The sequence below is a fragment of the Cucumis sativus genome, chromosome 7 (assembly GCF_000004075.3).
Source record: "Cucumis sativus cultivar 9930 chromosome 7, Cucumber_9930_V3, whole genome shotgun sequence".
Classification (NCBI taxonomy): Eukaryota; Viridiplantae; Streptophyta; class Magnoliopsida; order Cucurbitales; family Cucurbitaceae; genus Cucumis; species Cucumis sativus.
The window spans coordinates 14,214,325-14,230,964 of record NC_026661.2 but is presented as its reverse complement, the minus strand read 5'-3'; the positions used below and the strand labels follow the sequence as shown (position 1 = coordinate 14,230,964).

The window sequence follows — 16,640 nt, the reverse complement described above, 5'->3', positions numbered from 1 at the left end:
ATTTGTTATCGACGATTTTCAAGCATAAGAATTCGAACAATGTATGGATAATTATCGTTAGCAACAAATTAAGTGTATGATACGTGGTGGAGTGTTGTAAAATTCATTTTTGTAGATATGACACTTTTAAATATATCAATAATGCGTGAATTCAAATTGAATTGCGTGAATTAAGTGTGTATGAGATGTACTCTTTTTTCTATTTCATAAATTGGGCTTGCTTTTTCATTGTCGTTTTTGCGAAACTGCGTAATTCAAAATGTATTTGAGATAGAGGGGTCGGATGCAATTAATTTTGTTATTATTATTCTTTTAACTATTTAGCCCTAGTTTTAGTGGTGTTTTGTGAACAGCAGTAGAACCCCACCATATTACATAAATAGAAATTTTCTAGAAACTTTTGAAAGAAGCATTTAATTTATGTTATGGTAAAATAATAAAAACATGGTTATCAATAGTCAAAACATTAGTTCAATTTACAAAAGGAACTGACAATGAGATGGGACATAAATAAACATAAGGGTACGTTTGGAGAGGGATTGGATTATGGAGGGTTGAATCCATCTTTGGAGGAAGGATTATCATAACCCTAGTTTTACCTCTAACCCCTCTCCTCAACCTTTTCTTAATCCTTTCTCAACAATTTCTCAACACTTGTTCATTTATTTTAAATATTATTTTTTTCTCATTTATAGTTTTTATATACATCATTCAAATTTTAATTTTTCCTTTACTCTTGAGTTAGATAATTTATTGTGAATTACACTATTAGAATTTTAAGAATTAGATAATTTATTGTAAATTACACCATTAAAATTTTAATTTAATTACCTTCAATTAAATATCTAAGGAATATCAATTCAATAAAAAAAAAATGGTACAATTTTAACAAATTACCATAAATTGATTACAACAATTAGCAAACTATAAGGACTATTTGATTAAATTAAAAATTAGTGAGAGCCGTAATTTCAACAAATCTAGAGGTGGTTTGTCTATTTTTCGTCACTCATAATGTTATTTTGGTTATTAAATTAAGTTTTGTTAAATTAACATAACAAATATTTTGTTATAGAGATGGTAGATTCATGATTTTTTATCTAATCATTATTGCATAATGACTAAAATAAATATTTTGAAAGTATATAAACCACCGTTAAAAATAATAAAAATTAAAGTTGATATTTTAAAAGTAGTCTAAAATAAACAGAAGAGAAACCTAAAACTAGATTCATGGTAATTTCCTATGAGAAAACAAAACTAGAGTTGGTAAAAGTCTTGATTGTTATTTTCTGTTTTCAAGACTTCGTAATTTTGATGGTTATTTGCACTTATTTACATGTTTATGGGTCACGTGTCACATTCATAAAAACTAATTTATTGAAACATAACGTTACTTACAAAATGTTGAAAATGAACGTTGTAGTCAAATAAATTAAGGCAACTTATTTTACAAAATCTATGACAATTTGGTAAATTAAATAAATGAAATTTGTGTTATTGAATTTAGAATATGAATTAAAAAAGAAAATTATTCGCACATAACGACTACTTAGAAAAGATTGAAAATGAACGTTGTATTTAAAGAAATTAAGAATTTTTTTTACGAAAACTATGACGATTTGGTAAATTAAATATACGAAGTTAGTGTAATTGATCTAGAATATATTTTTTTAAAAAAAATTGCACAAAGGTTGAAAATGAACATTGTATTTAAAGAAATTAAGGCAAATTATTTTATGAAAACTATGATAATTTGATAAAATAAATATACAAAATTTATGTATTACATTTAGAATATGAATTTTTTTATAAAATAATTTATCCATAAGTAAGGATTACTAAAAAATTATCTATAATATAAATTTTAAAAAATAAAAAATAAAAAATTTCATAACACTACCCATATAACTCTTCCCCCAAACATATCATAATATAACACTACCATAACCCTATCCACGTAATCCTTCCCAAACACATCTTATCATAATCCTAAGTTTATCATAACTCTAACCCTTCATAACTCAACCCTTCTCCCAAACACACCGAAAGGTCAATAGTTAAAGAGAACATAGTTGAACGTTCATATGGTCTATATCAATAGTTGTTTAAGTTTTTTTATTTTTTCCTAAAACTACCATCCCACAAAACAAAAAATCATCCAACATTTGATATCTTTACATGATCTCACACGATAAAATGGAAAGTTATGGATTTTTATGTCATATTCTCCAACTTAATTTTAGAAAAAGTATCAAACTATTAATTGAAATAGTAAAAAAAAAAAGAAATAGAGATAATTTTGATAGACTTCTATCAATAATAGACTTGTATCAATTACTATAATTGATAATATCGATGATAAACTAGTATAAATTTCTATCACCTATAGATGCTAATGAACTTCTATTAATGACTATATGAACTATTATAACTTGTAAGTATTTTGGTTCTTTTTTTATATTTATAAAAACTCTCTAATTTTACTTGATTATTTTAATATAGCAAAATAAATCAAAACAAATTTTCCTATTTATCAATAATAAAGATTATGGTAGTATATTATTTTGATATGGATTGAGACCTATGAGTTGCATTAGTAAAATTTAGTTATTTCTATTTATTTTAGAGGTATCTTTTGTATTTAATTATTTTTTAGTTTTTGAGGATTGAATTTAAAAGTGTAGATAGTTATGGAGATGCACTAATGATAGTGTTTGAAAGATAGTTGTTAGAAGCTATTAAGATAGCACCAACCTTTGAAACTAAAAAACTAACATCTCCATGTACTAATTTAGATGAACCAAGAGAAAGTTTATTGTAAAAGAAATTTTGGACCAATCACAAATTGTCAAGTCATTGACCAAATTAATGACGAAAATATAAATAATTGATTTTTTGACTATTTGAAAATTGACATGTGTATCAAATTAAAAGTGAAGACATAAATTTGAAGTCATCAAGCACTCTGCTTCCATACATCTAGCGTATGCATTCAACTGAGAGAGAATTAAAGTATCAAGAACTAGAGACTGAACCACATCGCATCAAATCAACACAAACACAACATCAACACAAGCTCAACTCCATGAAACATGTTTCCTTGGAAACCTTGTGCGAACAAATTGGCACGTCCGGTGGGACCTCTTTACCACTCATCTCTCTCTCGTCATTTCAATTGATAAATCAACAAATGGCACCAAAGATAGCCTCTTTTAAGGCTACTGCCGCAAGCGGTGCTTACATTAAAGCTGACACCCAGAGTCATTCAAAGAGGATCATGTAAGAGATACAAGGTTTTATCCTCACAAAGAAAAACGGGAAATAATTGATGAAATATCCCAAACACGAGATCGTCATCACAAAGAATTCTTTGTTCAACAACTCTACTCCTGCTTCTAATCTGTTAGAGAAAGAATCACACCTTGAAGTAGTGTTTGTGATGATGGAAAATGTAACAACTGGAGTAGCCATGACAGAGATAGAGAGAAAAATAAATCTCCTAATGAAAGTTTTTTAGAAGCAAAATCATGAAATCACTGCCTTAAGAGATCATATGAAGGCTCGTGAAACTGTTAAGTCAAGTTGACGATAAAGGAAAAGTTGCGCTATAGGAAAATCAAACGCAATAGTCCATCTCCATCGCCTCCCAGTTAGTTCAACAACTGCAGGATATGATCACAAACTATAGTTGTATTTAATTATTTTCTAGTTTTTAAGTATTGAATTCAATGATGTATATACCTTCTATTGAATAATGGAAGATACTTTTTTTTAAAAAAAAAATAGAGGAACTCCAAAAGCACATGTGCGTCGGGAGTTCCTAGACATCTCCCAACGCTATATTGACAGCATCTTCGACATTCATACAACGTCGAAAGATGTTTATGAACTCCCAACATATTTGACTCGACATGTGTCCCAACGCATAAATATGCGTCGAAAAAGGCTTTTTGATGCTTTTTATATATCTCCCGACGATTTTGTGCATCGAAAAAGCCTCATTTTACTTGTAGTGTTTAAGAAATAATTAACCATTGTACATAACTTTCATAAATTTGTCATAATAGAATTTAATCGAATATATATAAAATTGTAAGACTCACAAAATTCGCATAAGAATAATTCAAATATTTTAACAATCAAATAAGTTTCAACGCAAGCGTGACAGACAAACAGCATTAAAGACAATATTGAAAATTTATTATTATATTTAAAAAGTAATTTCAACGTATAAAAGATAAACACTACCACAATATTTATAAAAAAGAATGCAATCCAATTAAGAAAATAAATATCCGAATTAAAATTGTCATATAAAATAATATTCAAAGATATGAAAATATTAAACTAATTCAAAAAAACATCCTAATCAAATCTTTCAAAATATATAAATTATATTTAAAAATAAGGCATGATTTGCAACATTAATCTAAATAACATTTAATGAATTTACATGTAAAATGATATAGTATATTTGATGTATAAGCTAATTAAAAGTCTAAATTTTTAAAGGATGAGGTTTGTAATATAACAGATATAAGCGTGAACAAATTGAATATGACTTAGAAACTTAGAGACAAAGAATGGTCTAATTCACTTAAATACAAAGTAACATTTCTAAAAGATTTTCTTTTAAAACTCACAAATGTCTTTTAAGCCACAACTCAAAATTTAATGCTCACAGTATGAGTTTTACAATGTTATTAGATCAAATGTAAAATATAAATATATTTTACCAATCAATTTGCAAACACATAACTTTACATATATGATTAAAGTAGAGTACCCACGTTCTTTGAACTTTATGTTTAAATTCAAGAAAGATGAATGGTGGTGGTGAGAAGATAAGTGATGAATACAACAAATACATACATACGCAAAGTCACCAAAATTAAAATACTTACCGTACTTGAACAAGATTCTAAATACCTCAAAACTATAAAGAAGATTCAAGTGAATCTTTAACATGAATCAAAATCCTCCAAAATGGTGAACCTCGTGTTATAAAATAAAGAATAAACAAAAGCTAAATAAGAACGATGAAACAACCCAATAAAAGAATTGAGAAGAGAAGAAGTAGATAATCAATCAACTCAATTGCAGTAGTCTTTTATTTATACGATATGATATAGTATGAGTTACACTCTAAAATTTTATAAAATTTAATAGTACTATTTATATTTACAATAAATATAATATAAATTATTATTATTATTATTATTATTATTAAAAGAAAAAATCACGATTTGCTCATTCTTTCTCCAGTTTTGCTTCTCGCCGTCGTCCGTCAGCGTTCCGACGAAACCGAGCATCCTTCAGCGTCCATCAGGCTGAAGCGTTCTGTTTCGCAAGCCAATATTCTCGGTTAAGCCGAACATTTTCCACTCCACCGTTTCGACAGCCGTTTGTTCCAACCGTCGTCCTTCGTTCATCATCCGACGACGCCTCCGTTCGCCGCTAAGTTCAATCGTGATTCCAGTAGTGTTCGAGCCACGTCCCGTGTGTCACGAGCCGTCATCTCCTTGGTCCGAGCTGGAACGTCCGCGCCGTTTCTCTCTTTAGCTTCTCCATTTTCGTTGTGCCGTCGCGCAGTGGGTTTCGTTCCAGTCGAGACGTGAGCCGGCCCTCTTCTCCCCATGCCACGCCCAGATCTGAGCCGCCGCCTCTGCCTTGTTGTGAACTGTCGTGTTTTGTGGTAAGGGTGCAAATTGTGGATTTGTGGTTTTCATAGCCATTGTTTAAGTACTGATGTTGTATTAATTTTAGGAATGCGTCTCAATGCTTTCCCATGTTCTTCCGGACTTCTTTCATCGTTCTTTAACCCGCCCAATGTTGCCACAATCTCCACGAATTCGATTCCAAATTGCGTTTCTAACCAGCAATTGGTCAAAAATCTCAATCCGCATTCAGAATTTCTACAAATTTGCTTGCAGCACTGCTGGAGAATCCAAGCCCACAACCTGTTCGACGAAAAGCCTAAACCAGTTCTTCAAGCATTGAGTACTGCGAAAGTCATCCATTCAAAAAGTTTGAAAATTGGAGTTGGCCTCAAAGGGTTGCTAGGTAATGTCATTGTTGACCTTTATGTCAAATGCGGCAATGTGGACTTCGCTCAGAAGGCCTTTTCCCGGCTTGAGAAGAAGGATGTATTTGCTTGGAACTCAGTGCTTTCTATGTACTTGGACCACGGGTTATTTGCAACTGTTGTTCAATCTTTTGTGTGTATGTGGAATCATGAGGTGCGGCCTAATGAGTTCACGTTTGCGATGGTTTTATCAGCTTGTTCTGGATTGCAGGATGTTAACTTTGGTAGACAAGTCCATTGTGGAGTTTTTAAGACGGGGTTTGGGTTTCGGTCTTTTTGTCAAGGTGGGCTGATTGATATGTATGCCAAATGTCGTTATCTTAGAGATGCTCGCTTGGTGTTTGATGGGGCACTTAATTTGGATACTGTTTCATGGACAGCCTTGATTGCAGGGTATGTTCGAGATGGTTTCCCTATGGAAGCTGTCAAGGTGTTCGATAGAATGCAGAGAGTTGGACATGCACCTGATCAAATTACGCTTGTTACTGTTGTAAATGCTTATGTGGCTCTCGGTAGGCTTGCTGATGCTCGTAAGTTGTTTACCCAGATTCCCAATCCTAATGTTGTCGCTTGGAATGTGATGATTTCAGGGCATGCTAAGAGAGGATTTGCCGAGGAAGCTATTTCATTTTTTCTTGAATTGAAGAAAACTGGCCTAAAAGCCACTAGATCTTCTCTAGGAAGTGTTTTAAGTGCAATTGCCAGTTTATCAATGCTTAACTATGGTTCAATGGTTCACGCTCAGGCGACTAAGGAAGGGTTAGATGATAACGTGTATGTAGGAAGTGCGTTGGTGAACATGTATGCCAAATGTTCAAAAATGGATGCTGCCAAACAAGTGTTCAATTCTTTAGGTGAGAGAAATATCGTCTTGTGGAATGCTATGCTTGGAGGTTTTGCACAGAACGGACTTGCCCAAGAAGTGATGGAATTTTTCTCATGCATGAAGCGGCATGGACCTCAGCCTGATGAGTTTACTTTCACTAGTATTTTCAGTGCATGTGCCTCCTTGCACTATCTCAATTTTGGTGGTCAACTTCATACTGTTATGATCAAGAACAAGTTTGCATCTAATCTATTTGTTGCAAATGCGTTGGTAGACATGTATGCTAAATCAGGGGCTTTAAAGGAAGCAAGAAAACAATTTGAGTTGATGAAAATTCATGACAATGTTTCATGGAATGCAATAATTGTGGGGTATGTGCAGGAAGAGTATAATGATGAGGCTTTCTTCATGTTTCGAAGAATGGTTTCCAATGGTGTTCTTCCAGATGAGGTGTCTTTGGCCAGTATAGTGAGTGCTTGTGCAAATGTTCAGGAGCTTAAACGAGGCCAACAATGTCACTGTCTCTTAGTTAAAGTTGGTTTAGATACAAGCACTTGTGCTGGAAGTTCCCTCATTGACATGTATGTGAAGTGCGGTGTTGTTTTGGCAGCTCGTGATGTCTTTTATTCTATGCCCTCTAGAAATGTTGTCTCCGTAAACGCTCTGATTGCTGGCTACACCATGGGCCACTTAGAGGAAGCTATTCATCTATTTCAAGAGATCCAGATGGTTGGACTTAAACCTACAGAGGTCACATTTGCAGGTCTTTTAGATGGATGTGACGGAGCATTTATGCTGAATCTTGGAAGACAAATTCACGGTCAAGTTATGAAGTGGGGTTTTCTATCCAGTAGTGAAATGGTGTGTGTCTCTCTTTTGTGCCTGTATATGAACTCCCAAAGATTTGTAGACTCGGAAACACTCTTCTCTGAGCTTCAGTATCCAAAAGGTTTAGTTGTATGGACTGCTCTCATTTCAGGATATGCTCAACAAAATCACCATGAGAAGGCTTTGCAATTCTATCAACATATGCGATCGGACAATATTTTACCTGACCAAGCAGCATTTGCCAGTGTTCTTCGAGCATGTGCTGGAATGTCTTCTCTACAAAACGGTCAAGAAATTCATTCCCTTATCTTCCATACTGGCTTTAACATGGATGAAGTAACCTGTAGTTCTCTTATAGACATGTATGCAAAATGTGGTGATGTTAAAGGCTCTCTTCAAGTTTTTCGTGAAATGCCACGTAGAAATAATGTCATATCTTGGAACTCTATGATAGTTGGACTAGCAAAGAATGGCTATGCAGAAGAAGCACTTGAAATATTCAAGCAAATGGAGCAACAATCCATCATACCTGATGAAGTGACATTCCTTGGTGTTCTTTCTGCTTGTAGCCATGCCGGGCGAGTATCTGAAGGCCGAAAGGTATTCGACTTGATGGTTAACAATTACAAGTTACTGCCAAGAGTTGATCACTTAGGGTGCATGGTAGACATTCTTGGGAGATGGGGTTTCCTTAATGAAGCAGAAGAGTTCATTAACAAGCTTGGATGTAAAGCAGATCCAATGCTATGGTCTACTTTGTTAGGAGCTTGTAGAAAACATGGAGATGAAGTTAGGGGGAAGCGTGCAGCTGACAAACTAATGGAACTGAAACCACAAAGTTCTTCATCTTATGTGCTGCTGTCTAGCATATATGCTGAATCAGAGAATTGGAGTGGAGCTGTTTCTTTAAGAAGGGAAATGAAATTAAAGGGTGTGAAAAAGTTGCCTGGATATAGCTGGATTGAACCGGGAAGAGACAGCTCCTGTACGATTCAAGAGCCTGCCAACGCATAAAAAAGAAATTAATCAAGTCTCTAATCACTCTGTTATTTATAACAATGAAGGATTAAAAACCTTTTGTAGACTTGTTTTTATCCGGGTAAAATGAACTTTGGCCATGTTTATTTGGTCCCTGAAATTTCAAAATAGACACTTTGGTCCCTACGTTTGCTAAATACTTCTATCGATACTTTATTGGAGACCACTACTTGAATTCCTTATTGACTGATATCTTCATTGGAGAAGACCTCAACAGGTCTCTTCTATTTCTCTTTTTCTCATTCTCTTTTGGAAATGTTAATGATGTGTGTTATATAATGAGGGGTTCAGGATTTTTCTTTTTTTCTTTAACTGGAATTTGACGCTGGTGTTTTTGCTGAAGACAGTTGGGGATTGGAAGAGCCATTTTCTGGTTATTATGGTTCGATTTCGCTGGATGAATCGGCAGCTTTAAAAAAACATAGTATCGGAAAGGAATAGAAGGAGGAAGCTTAACGAGACGCTTTTTGCAGTCCGATTGGTTGTTCCGCACATAAGTAAGGTTAGATTTAATTGATCAATTCATTGCTGGTGTTTGATAAACTAGGCTAATAGCTCTCTTTTTGAATTTTTTTTTTCTCAATTAATCAATTGAGAAATTTTGGATTGAGCAGATGGAAAATCCAAGTGATGGATCACGGTTTTTGGAGGCAGTTTTAGTGGCTCAGCTTGGAACGATGCTATTATAATGGTATTTTACTTCATGAGTTTTTATTGTTTCTATAGAGTTTGTTTTAGTTTATCAGTTTTAAGTTAAGTTTGGGTTAGGTTGTTTTGCCACTGAAAGACTCTACTGAGACAAAGATGGGCTGTCAAGAACTAAATTTTATTGTTTATTTTTCAAAATAAAAGTGGTTGATGTTAGTTTTTTCTCTTAGTTTGATGTACCATTGGCTTAGTCTGATCATTTTTACTTTAATACTTTCAAGACAAAATCCACATTTTGATTTCTTTTATGTCTAGATAACAGAATCAAAGGTTCTTTTCTTTTGTTGGATGGTGGCTTGCTCATTCATTGATCATATATGCTTCTGTCATTGTGAGAAGTATGAGGAAGAGGGGAAAATAACTCAATAGAATGAAAAAACATAACCATGTCAAAAGGAGGGGGGAGAAATAAAGATCACCTAGAAACTTTTTGGATACTTATATACACTTTGAGTGAAACTGTCTCTGTTATTTGATTTAATTGTTTCTGTGTTCCAACCCACTCTAACATAGAAACATTAGAGAAATCTGCTGACTTTGAAAATAAACGTGATTTTCTAACTAATTTTTTAATTATGCCTATTCTATCTCAAGGGATTGCTTTTAGACTATTTAAGCTGAAGTAAAAACATTATTTTGAAGAGCAAATTGACGAAACAAGAGTGCCATTTGGCTATAAAGAGGAGACTTTGTCTCCAATGAAGTGAGTTATAATTGTTTTAATAGTGTTACATGTATGAAACATGTCATATTTATGCACATATTTCTTCTCCACTTTTGATCTGCTTTCATATACTTTCAAACTGATGTAGTTACTGGTAAATAATCTATTGATTAAGGCATGATATGTATATATATATATATATATTATGGAAGAGTCCTAGATTTTAGATTTACTATTGTTTGTAGAATTTTTGCTAAATAAAACATCGATTTTTTTAGCAAAGTAAGCCCTGGCAAAACTAATTGAACTCTTGTTTTTTTCCGTCATTTTTCTTGTTGAAGTTGATACTGGAACTGTTCATTATAAGAGATGTCATATAACCTTCTTTTTTATTTTTTAATTGTTACTTGTCTTTTGCCATATGCATAATCAAGATTGGTTAGATCATAGTGTTTGAATTTATTTTGATTCTGAAGGTGGTTGAGATGGAGGCTGAAATATTTAAGTCACTGGAATTTGAACTTGGAAATCCCACGGTAAAGACTTTTTTAAAACAAGTGCAATGGGTTTTCCTTCACTGTTTGTAATTGTGCAAATGTGCCGCAATTGCATGGTTTTCTAACTTATGGAGCATTTTTGTGATGTGCAGGAGATTCACATTGAGCAACTTATGAGGTAACATCCTAATTCTTTGTCAATTTTAAAGATGTCCTAAAATAATTATAGTTACTTATACCTCATTGTTAGTTTAATGAAGTGTTTCTTTTTTTTTTTAATTTCAATTGCTGATTTTTCATTTTCCTATTTTACTTACTCATTTTCCATATAATAAGGTGCATATTATAGTAAATGTGCAAATTAAAGTCTGTGGTCTTTAGGTTTCAAGTCAAGTAAAAACAATAAAAAATGCGGAAGTGTGCTATTATCCTTATTGTTTCCTCTACTATTATTCTCTGAGTACCTATTTTGATTTACTTGCACCTAATTTAGAATGGGAGGAAATTCCATCAGCCCTTGTACCTCATCTTAAAGGGCATCCATTTAGATTAGCAATATCTTTCACATGTTTGCAGGATATGGAAATAGAAACCCTAAACCCTAAACCCGAAATATCAATTATGTAAGATTATTTTTTTCTACTCTTTTGTAATCCATATCTGATTGTCTATGTATAAGTTGAGGTATTGTGTGCTTTGGATTCAGTTATCCACCATATTAACACAGGCTATTGGGTAGTAATTTCTTTTTTGTATCCTTGGGCCTTATATTTCAGGTTCGAGACACAACCTCTTATCTCCTCTTCTGCTTGCAGCTTAGATGAATCATGATTCAATGTTGATCAAAGTTCAAAATTACTTGGGGAAAGAATGTTATATATGTTCCAGCCTACTAGTGAACTTTTACCTTTGATAGACGAGGTGAGTATTGACTTTTTGGCCTAATAACATTTTTTTACATTAGGTTACAAGTTACAACTTTTTATTTGTATCATGGTTCACAACTTCTTCCTTTCCTTATACATTTATTTACATATTGCTATGTACTGATACTTATCCATAAGGGTTATATAAAGTGAATCCTGTCATACATTTTCCTTATCAAGTGTTAAATGCTAGCAACCAATTTAAACACTTTCACATTGTGAAAAAAACGGACAGTTTTTCTTTATTCAATGAATCATATTGATTCCAAAAGTGAATTGCTTACAAAGTAAAACTAGGAGATTCTATAATTTAGGATAGTAGTAGCATCAAGAGTTCATGCTTTATAGTTGAAATAAGTGAGTGGTTAGAAAGATGAATTTTATAACACTATTGTTCACTATGTACTTTTTTTTTTTCATGATATATATATAGGATTATTGTATTTCACAAAAATCTAGTTACTTTATTCTAGTCTTTTCAAGGTTTTTATTTGAATTACAGTTTTGGTTTGATTGGTCTCTTAATTGGCTATTTTGTCATTGTTTGTGTTATATCTGTTTAGATGGTTTTACCATCTTTTGTTTCTAATGCCATATTCAATCATTTTTTGTGGCATTGTTCATATTTTCTCTTTCTTATGATGCGTGTAGTAATAAATCAATGTAGACGCAACATTTACATTTTTTCTCTTTGTTTCTTTAGCTTACTTGACTATTTGGAGAATAAAAAAGATATTTGACTTTTTTTTTAAACTTTGTTGTGATTTTTTGTGATCTATTTATTATCTTAGTTCTTGATTTCAATAATTTTAATTACCTTTTTATTACTTTTCATGACTTTTTAGGTTGGTGAAGTACAATCACATGCAATGTCTAGCCCAACAAACACAACTAAATTGGAGTTAAATATGATGTTTTAATATCAACATATTTTGTAATTCATTAAGTTCATCTTTTATTTATTTTCAAATGTAAGATGCTCATTCTTATATCCTTTTTTTACAATATGAACCTTGTATGAATGCTTATTTATACATATATATTTTGATGATGTGGATAATAAATATTTATTTATTTGACTTTTAATGTTTAGCAAGATATATATAAAAAAATGGCCATATGAGTAAATACGAGAAGTTATAAAAGAGGCAATAATAGCTTTATAGGTATGAAAAGTTTTTCTTTTTTATCATGTAAAGGCTTATTATAGCTTTTGGTAAATAAATGTTTATAATTGCAGGCAAATGCTATAAATAATAACATTACATTTTAGCTATAAAAATATTTTAAAAACTTTTTGCAAATTCTATCTTATATTTTACTATCAACCAAATGCTATAAAAGGTTTGACTTTTTATAGCATTTTAAAAACGCTAATAAAAATTTCATACTTTTAATAGCGTATGTTTTCTTGACTTTTCATGAAAAGCTATAATAAATCTCTTATAACATTTTTTGGAAGCTATTGTAAACTTTATTTTCTTGTAGTGACATTATATAATCTTTGTAAAACCTTAACTTAAGTTTTGTATCTTTCAAACTATCTTTCAACGAGTATACGTCTCCATAACTACGAAGACTTAAAAGAAGAATTAAATACAGCATATACCTCTGAAATTAGTTAGAAATAAGTAAAGTGCAGTGATGCAACATATAGGTCTCAATCCATATCACTTCCTGTACGATTAAATGCAACTAATGCAACTTGCAGCTGACAAACTAATGGAACTGAAACCACAAAGTTCTTCATCTTATGTGCTGCTGTCTAGCATATATGGTGAATCGAATTAGTTGGAAAGTAAATTAAAATAAAAGCTTTATAATACACATTTTCAAATATAGTATAATAAATTAAAATATTTACAAACTATAACAAAATTTTAGATTCTATCAATATAGAAACTGATAACCTTATATCACTTTCTTTCAATACCACTTATATAGAAGAATAACAATATTTATTAGGATAAAATCTGAAATTTTGATATATTTTGTAATACTTTGTCAAATTTGTCATTTTTATAATTTCTCTCAAATATATCTATAACTTTAAATATTATTATAAAGACCAATCATCTATTTTTATTATTTTATTTTAATAGTGTAGTTTTTAAAAAGAGTCTTTTAAAAAAACATAACAAACAAAGCGATAAAATATTTACACTATATACAACAATTTCATAAACGAAAAAAACCCACAGGTCCACAATAGAAGATACAAAAAATGTCCCGTCATTATGGCTCTCAACACGCGTAATATATTTGGAAAAGGTCCGTTTAGGTTTGACTATTTTTTCCTACATGATCGTTTAGATTTGAGTAGACAAATCTAAACGTTGACTATCTTAAGATTTTATCATTTAAATTTGGATAGTCAAATCTAAACAATTTTTTTCAAAAAAAATTTATGCACTATCGTTTATATTTGGTACACAATCCTTTAAATTTAATCGTTTAGATTTGAGTAGCCAAAATCTCAATGATTTTTTCAAGAATTTTTGGTGCAGTTTAGATTTGGTACACGCTCATTTATATTTGGTAAACAATTGTTTATATTTGATTGTTTAAATTTGTCTACCTAAATCTAAATAATTTTTATTTGTACACTATCGTTTAGATTTGAATAGTACACAATCATTTAAAATTGACTATCCAATATCCCAACAAATTTTTTTCATGATCTTTTATATTTGGAACAACCAAATAACAATTTGAAAAAAAAAATACATCTTTTATATTTGGTATACAATCATGAACCAAATAACCGTTTAAAAAAATAAAAAGAAAAACTGTAAAAGAAAAAGAGAAAAAGACGATGGAAAGAAAAAAAATCACACAAGAGGAAGAGAAAAAAGACTATGAAAAGGAATGACAAACCTAGAATATTTTTTTAAAATGGCTGGTTTCATGTACACTTTCATTTTGTAACTCGGACCGTAAATATTTTACATGTTTGTTATATTTATGTAAATTAATCATTTTAAAACTTATTATTAAAATAATGTTATTCCAAAATCATTTATCAAAATATTGTTGTTTAATTATTTTTTTTAATTCTGTTTGGTAAATCGCACTAAGTTATTTCTTTTTTTAAAAAAATATGTAGGTCGAGCTAATTAAAAAAAAAAAAAGGCTAATCTATGCAACCAACAAATAAAAGTGGAATAAAGCATGCATGGGCGAGTCTTGACTATTTTTATATAAATTGAGAGTATGAGATTTATCCGCATTAGTTAAATTCATATTTTTCTAAATTATTTATATAAATTTTGACTATTTCTTATATTATATTCTCAGATTTTTGTGATGGTTGGAAAAAAATAAATACTTAGTATATTTTATTTTAATTAAATTTATTTAATATATATATGATGGTTTTAAAACAAAGGATCTGTAAAAATCTCATGCACTCTTCTTGAAGAAAACAAATAAAAACAAAGATAAATCTTTGTAAGATATATTGCCAAGAGGGAGAGAAAATAAATGAAACTTCTTACTTTTATTCAATTTAATAGTCTAATATTTATAGTCTAACAAGAGGGCAAAAATTACTAACCCACTAACTTAGTGCTTGCTAAAATTTTAGAGATAATTAAAAAAAAAATAAAAATAACGAAAACAATAAATAGAAAAATAACGTGTGAACTAATTCTTCCACCTATTTAGGAAGATCATGGCAGATTAATAGCTCATAATACATACACGAGAAATAATATATTATATTCTCATTTTATTCTACTGTTTTGTTTTTGTGTAGTACGATTGCCTTGGTTGGAAAAAAATCAATTTGAAGAAAATAGCATAACCGTCCTTCAATTTGCAGGTTTTTTTTTAACTTCCTTAAGTAATTGTATTAGCATTTTGTTCTAGAAAGTTATTGTATATGATATGTATTATGATTAGGGTTTAATTTATAAAAAGATTACATGATTTTGATCCTTTACATCGATCCAAATTTGTAAATTTGATGATGATGTGAATAAAAAATATTAAATAATAATTTTAAAGAATGAAATCAAATTTTGGCCAATTGTATTTATACGTGTATTTTTATCTGTACACGATCTTAATTTAGGTGTTAAAGAACTTTTTAGATTATGGTGGTAGTCCACCCTTCACATAAATCGAAAATCTTATGAAATGATGATATTAATTAAATAAAATATTAAATAATAATAATTTCAAAAAGCTAATTTGAAAAAATGAGAGAGGAAATAAGAGTTGTGTTGGAACGTCGAGATAAATACACTAGGTATGAATTTTTCAACTTGACAGTAGTTAACAAACTTTTTTTTATGTGCATGTTGTAATAAGTGCGCCAATTTTCAGGTATACACTTAATTTTTTAAAAAATGGGCTACAAGATCTAGTAATCATGAAGTATAATCATACATTTTTCATGTGAAAACTGAACGTCACGACTTGAATTCTAAGGGATTAAATATCCAAATATTATAGCTAAGTCCGTCCGAGCAATATTATTCGTGTAACAAGTGACAAGCCTTCGATAATTCATTCTCACATTTTATGGCGGTTTGTTCACAATTTACATGAACTACAAAAACTTCATTGAGAATTACTATAAAATATCAACTTACGTTGCATGCCACGCTCCTCAATTTCAACTTGTATTGCATGAAGATTATTGGATCACACCCCAAGTATGTCTGTCTTACATCCAGATCCATTGTTGTTGCAGAAACCAGACAGATGAAAGAGTTCACATTATCACAACAAGATGGATTGGACAAAACAAAGTGCTCAATAATGATGCTCATTCTATGGTCAACTTGGTCACAATCAACAAAAGTATACTTTGTTAACGTGACAGACACCTGATAATTAGAGCTCTTTGTGTACTCAAGATTTTCTTTTTGTTGTAAATATTCAAATATTAGTGTACTTATCATTGTTATTTAGAATGTTTGTTACTATAAACTGTAAATAATTTATATTTAATTAAAATTGACTTCTATTTACTTTATTTCTTCTGTTCTTAACGTTATAATATATGTCCTCAATGATTAATTAATAAACAAAGAAATTATTTTCATTTAGATAATGA

The 16,640-nt window shown here is 30.7% G+C and overlaps 1 protein-coding gene across 6 annotated transcripts; it reads left to right on the top strand.

The window, feature by feature from the left end:
- Positions 1-5,233: 5,233 nt before the first annotated feature.
- LOC105436143 (pentatricopeptide repeat-containing protein At3g09040, mitochondrial) lies at positions 5,234-12,639 on the top strand. 6 transcript variants are annotated; one of them, XM_011660829.2, is made up of 8 exons: positions 5,234-5,698; positions 5,770-8,997; positions 9,128-9,277; positions 9,395-9,471; positions 10,629-10,688; positions 10,802-10,827; positions 11,426-11,570; positions 12,421-12,639. In XM_011660829.2, the coding sequence occupies exon 2, from the start codon at positions 5,772-5,774 to the stop codon at positions 8,754-8,756; it is 2,985 nt and encodes a 994-aa protein (XP_011659131.1). In that variant the 5' UTR covers positions 5,234-5,698; positions 5,770-5,771; the 3' UTR covers positions 8,757-8,997; positions 9,128-9,277; positions 9,395-9,471; positions 10,629-10,688; positions 10,802-10,827; positions 11,426-11,570; positions 12,421-12,639. The 6 variants fall into 6 exon arrangements, with proteins under 6 accessions (XP_011659131.1, XP_031744514.1, XP_031744516.1 ...); XM_031888654.1 differs by having other exon boundaries at positions 9,377-9,471; XM_031888656.1 differs by having other exon boundaries at positions 9,128-9,282; positions 11,465-11,570.
- Positions 12,640-16,640: the final 4,001 nt, after the last annotated feature.

Excerpts from the sequence above, each read along its gene's own strand:
- LOC105436143 (XM_011660829.2), top strand. The coding sequence starts at position 5,772 with ATGCGTCTCAATGCTTTCCCATGTTCTTCCGGACTTCTTTCATCGTTC.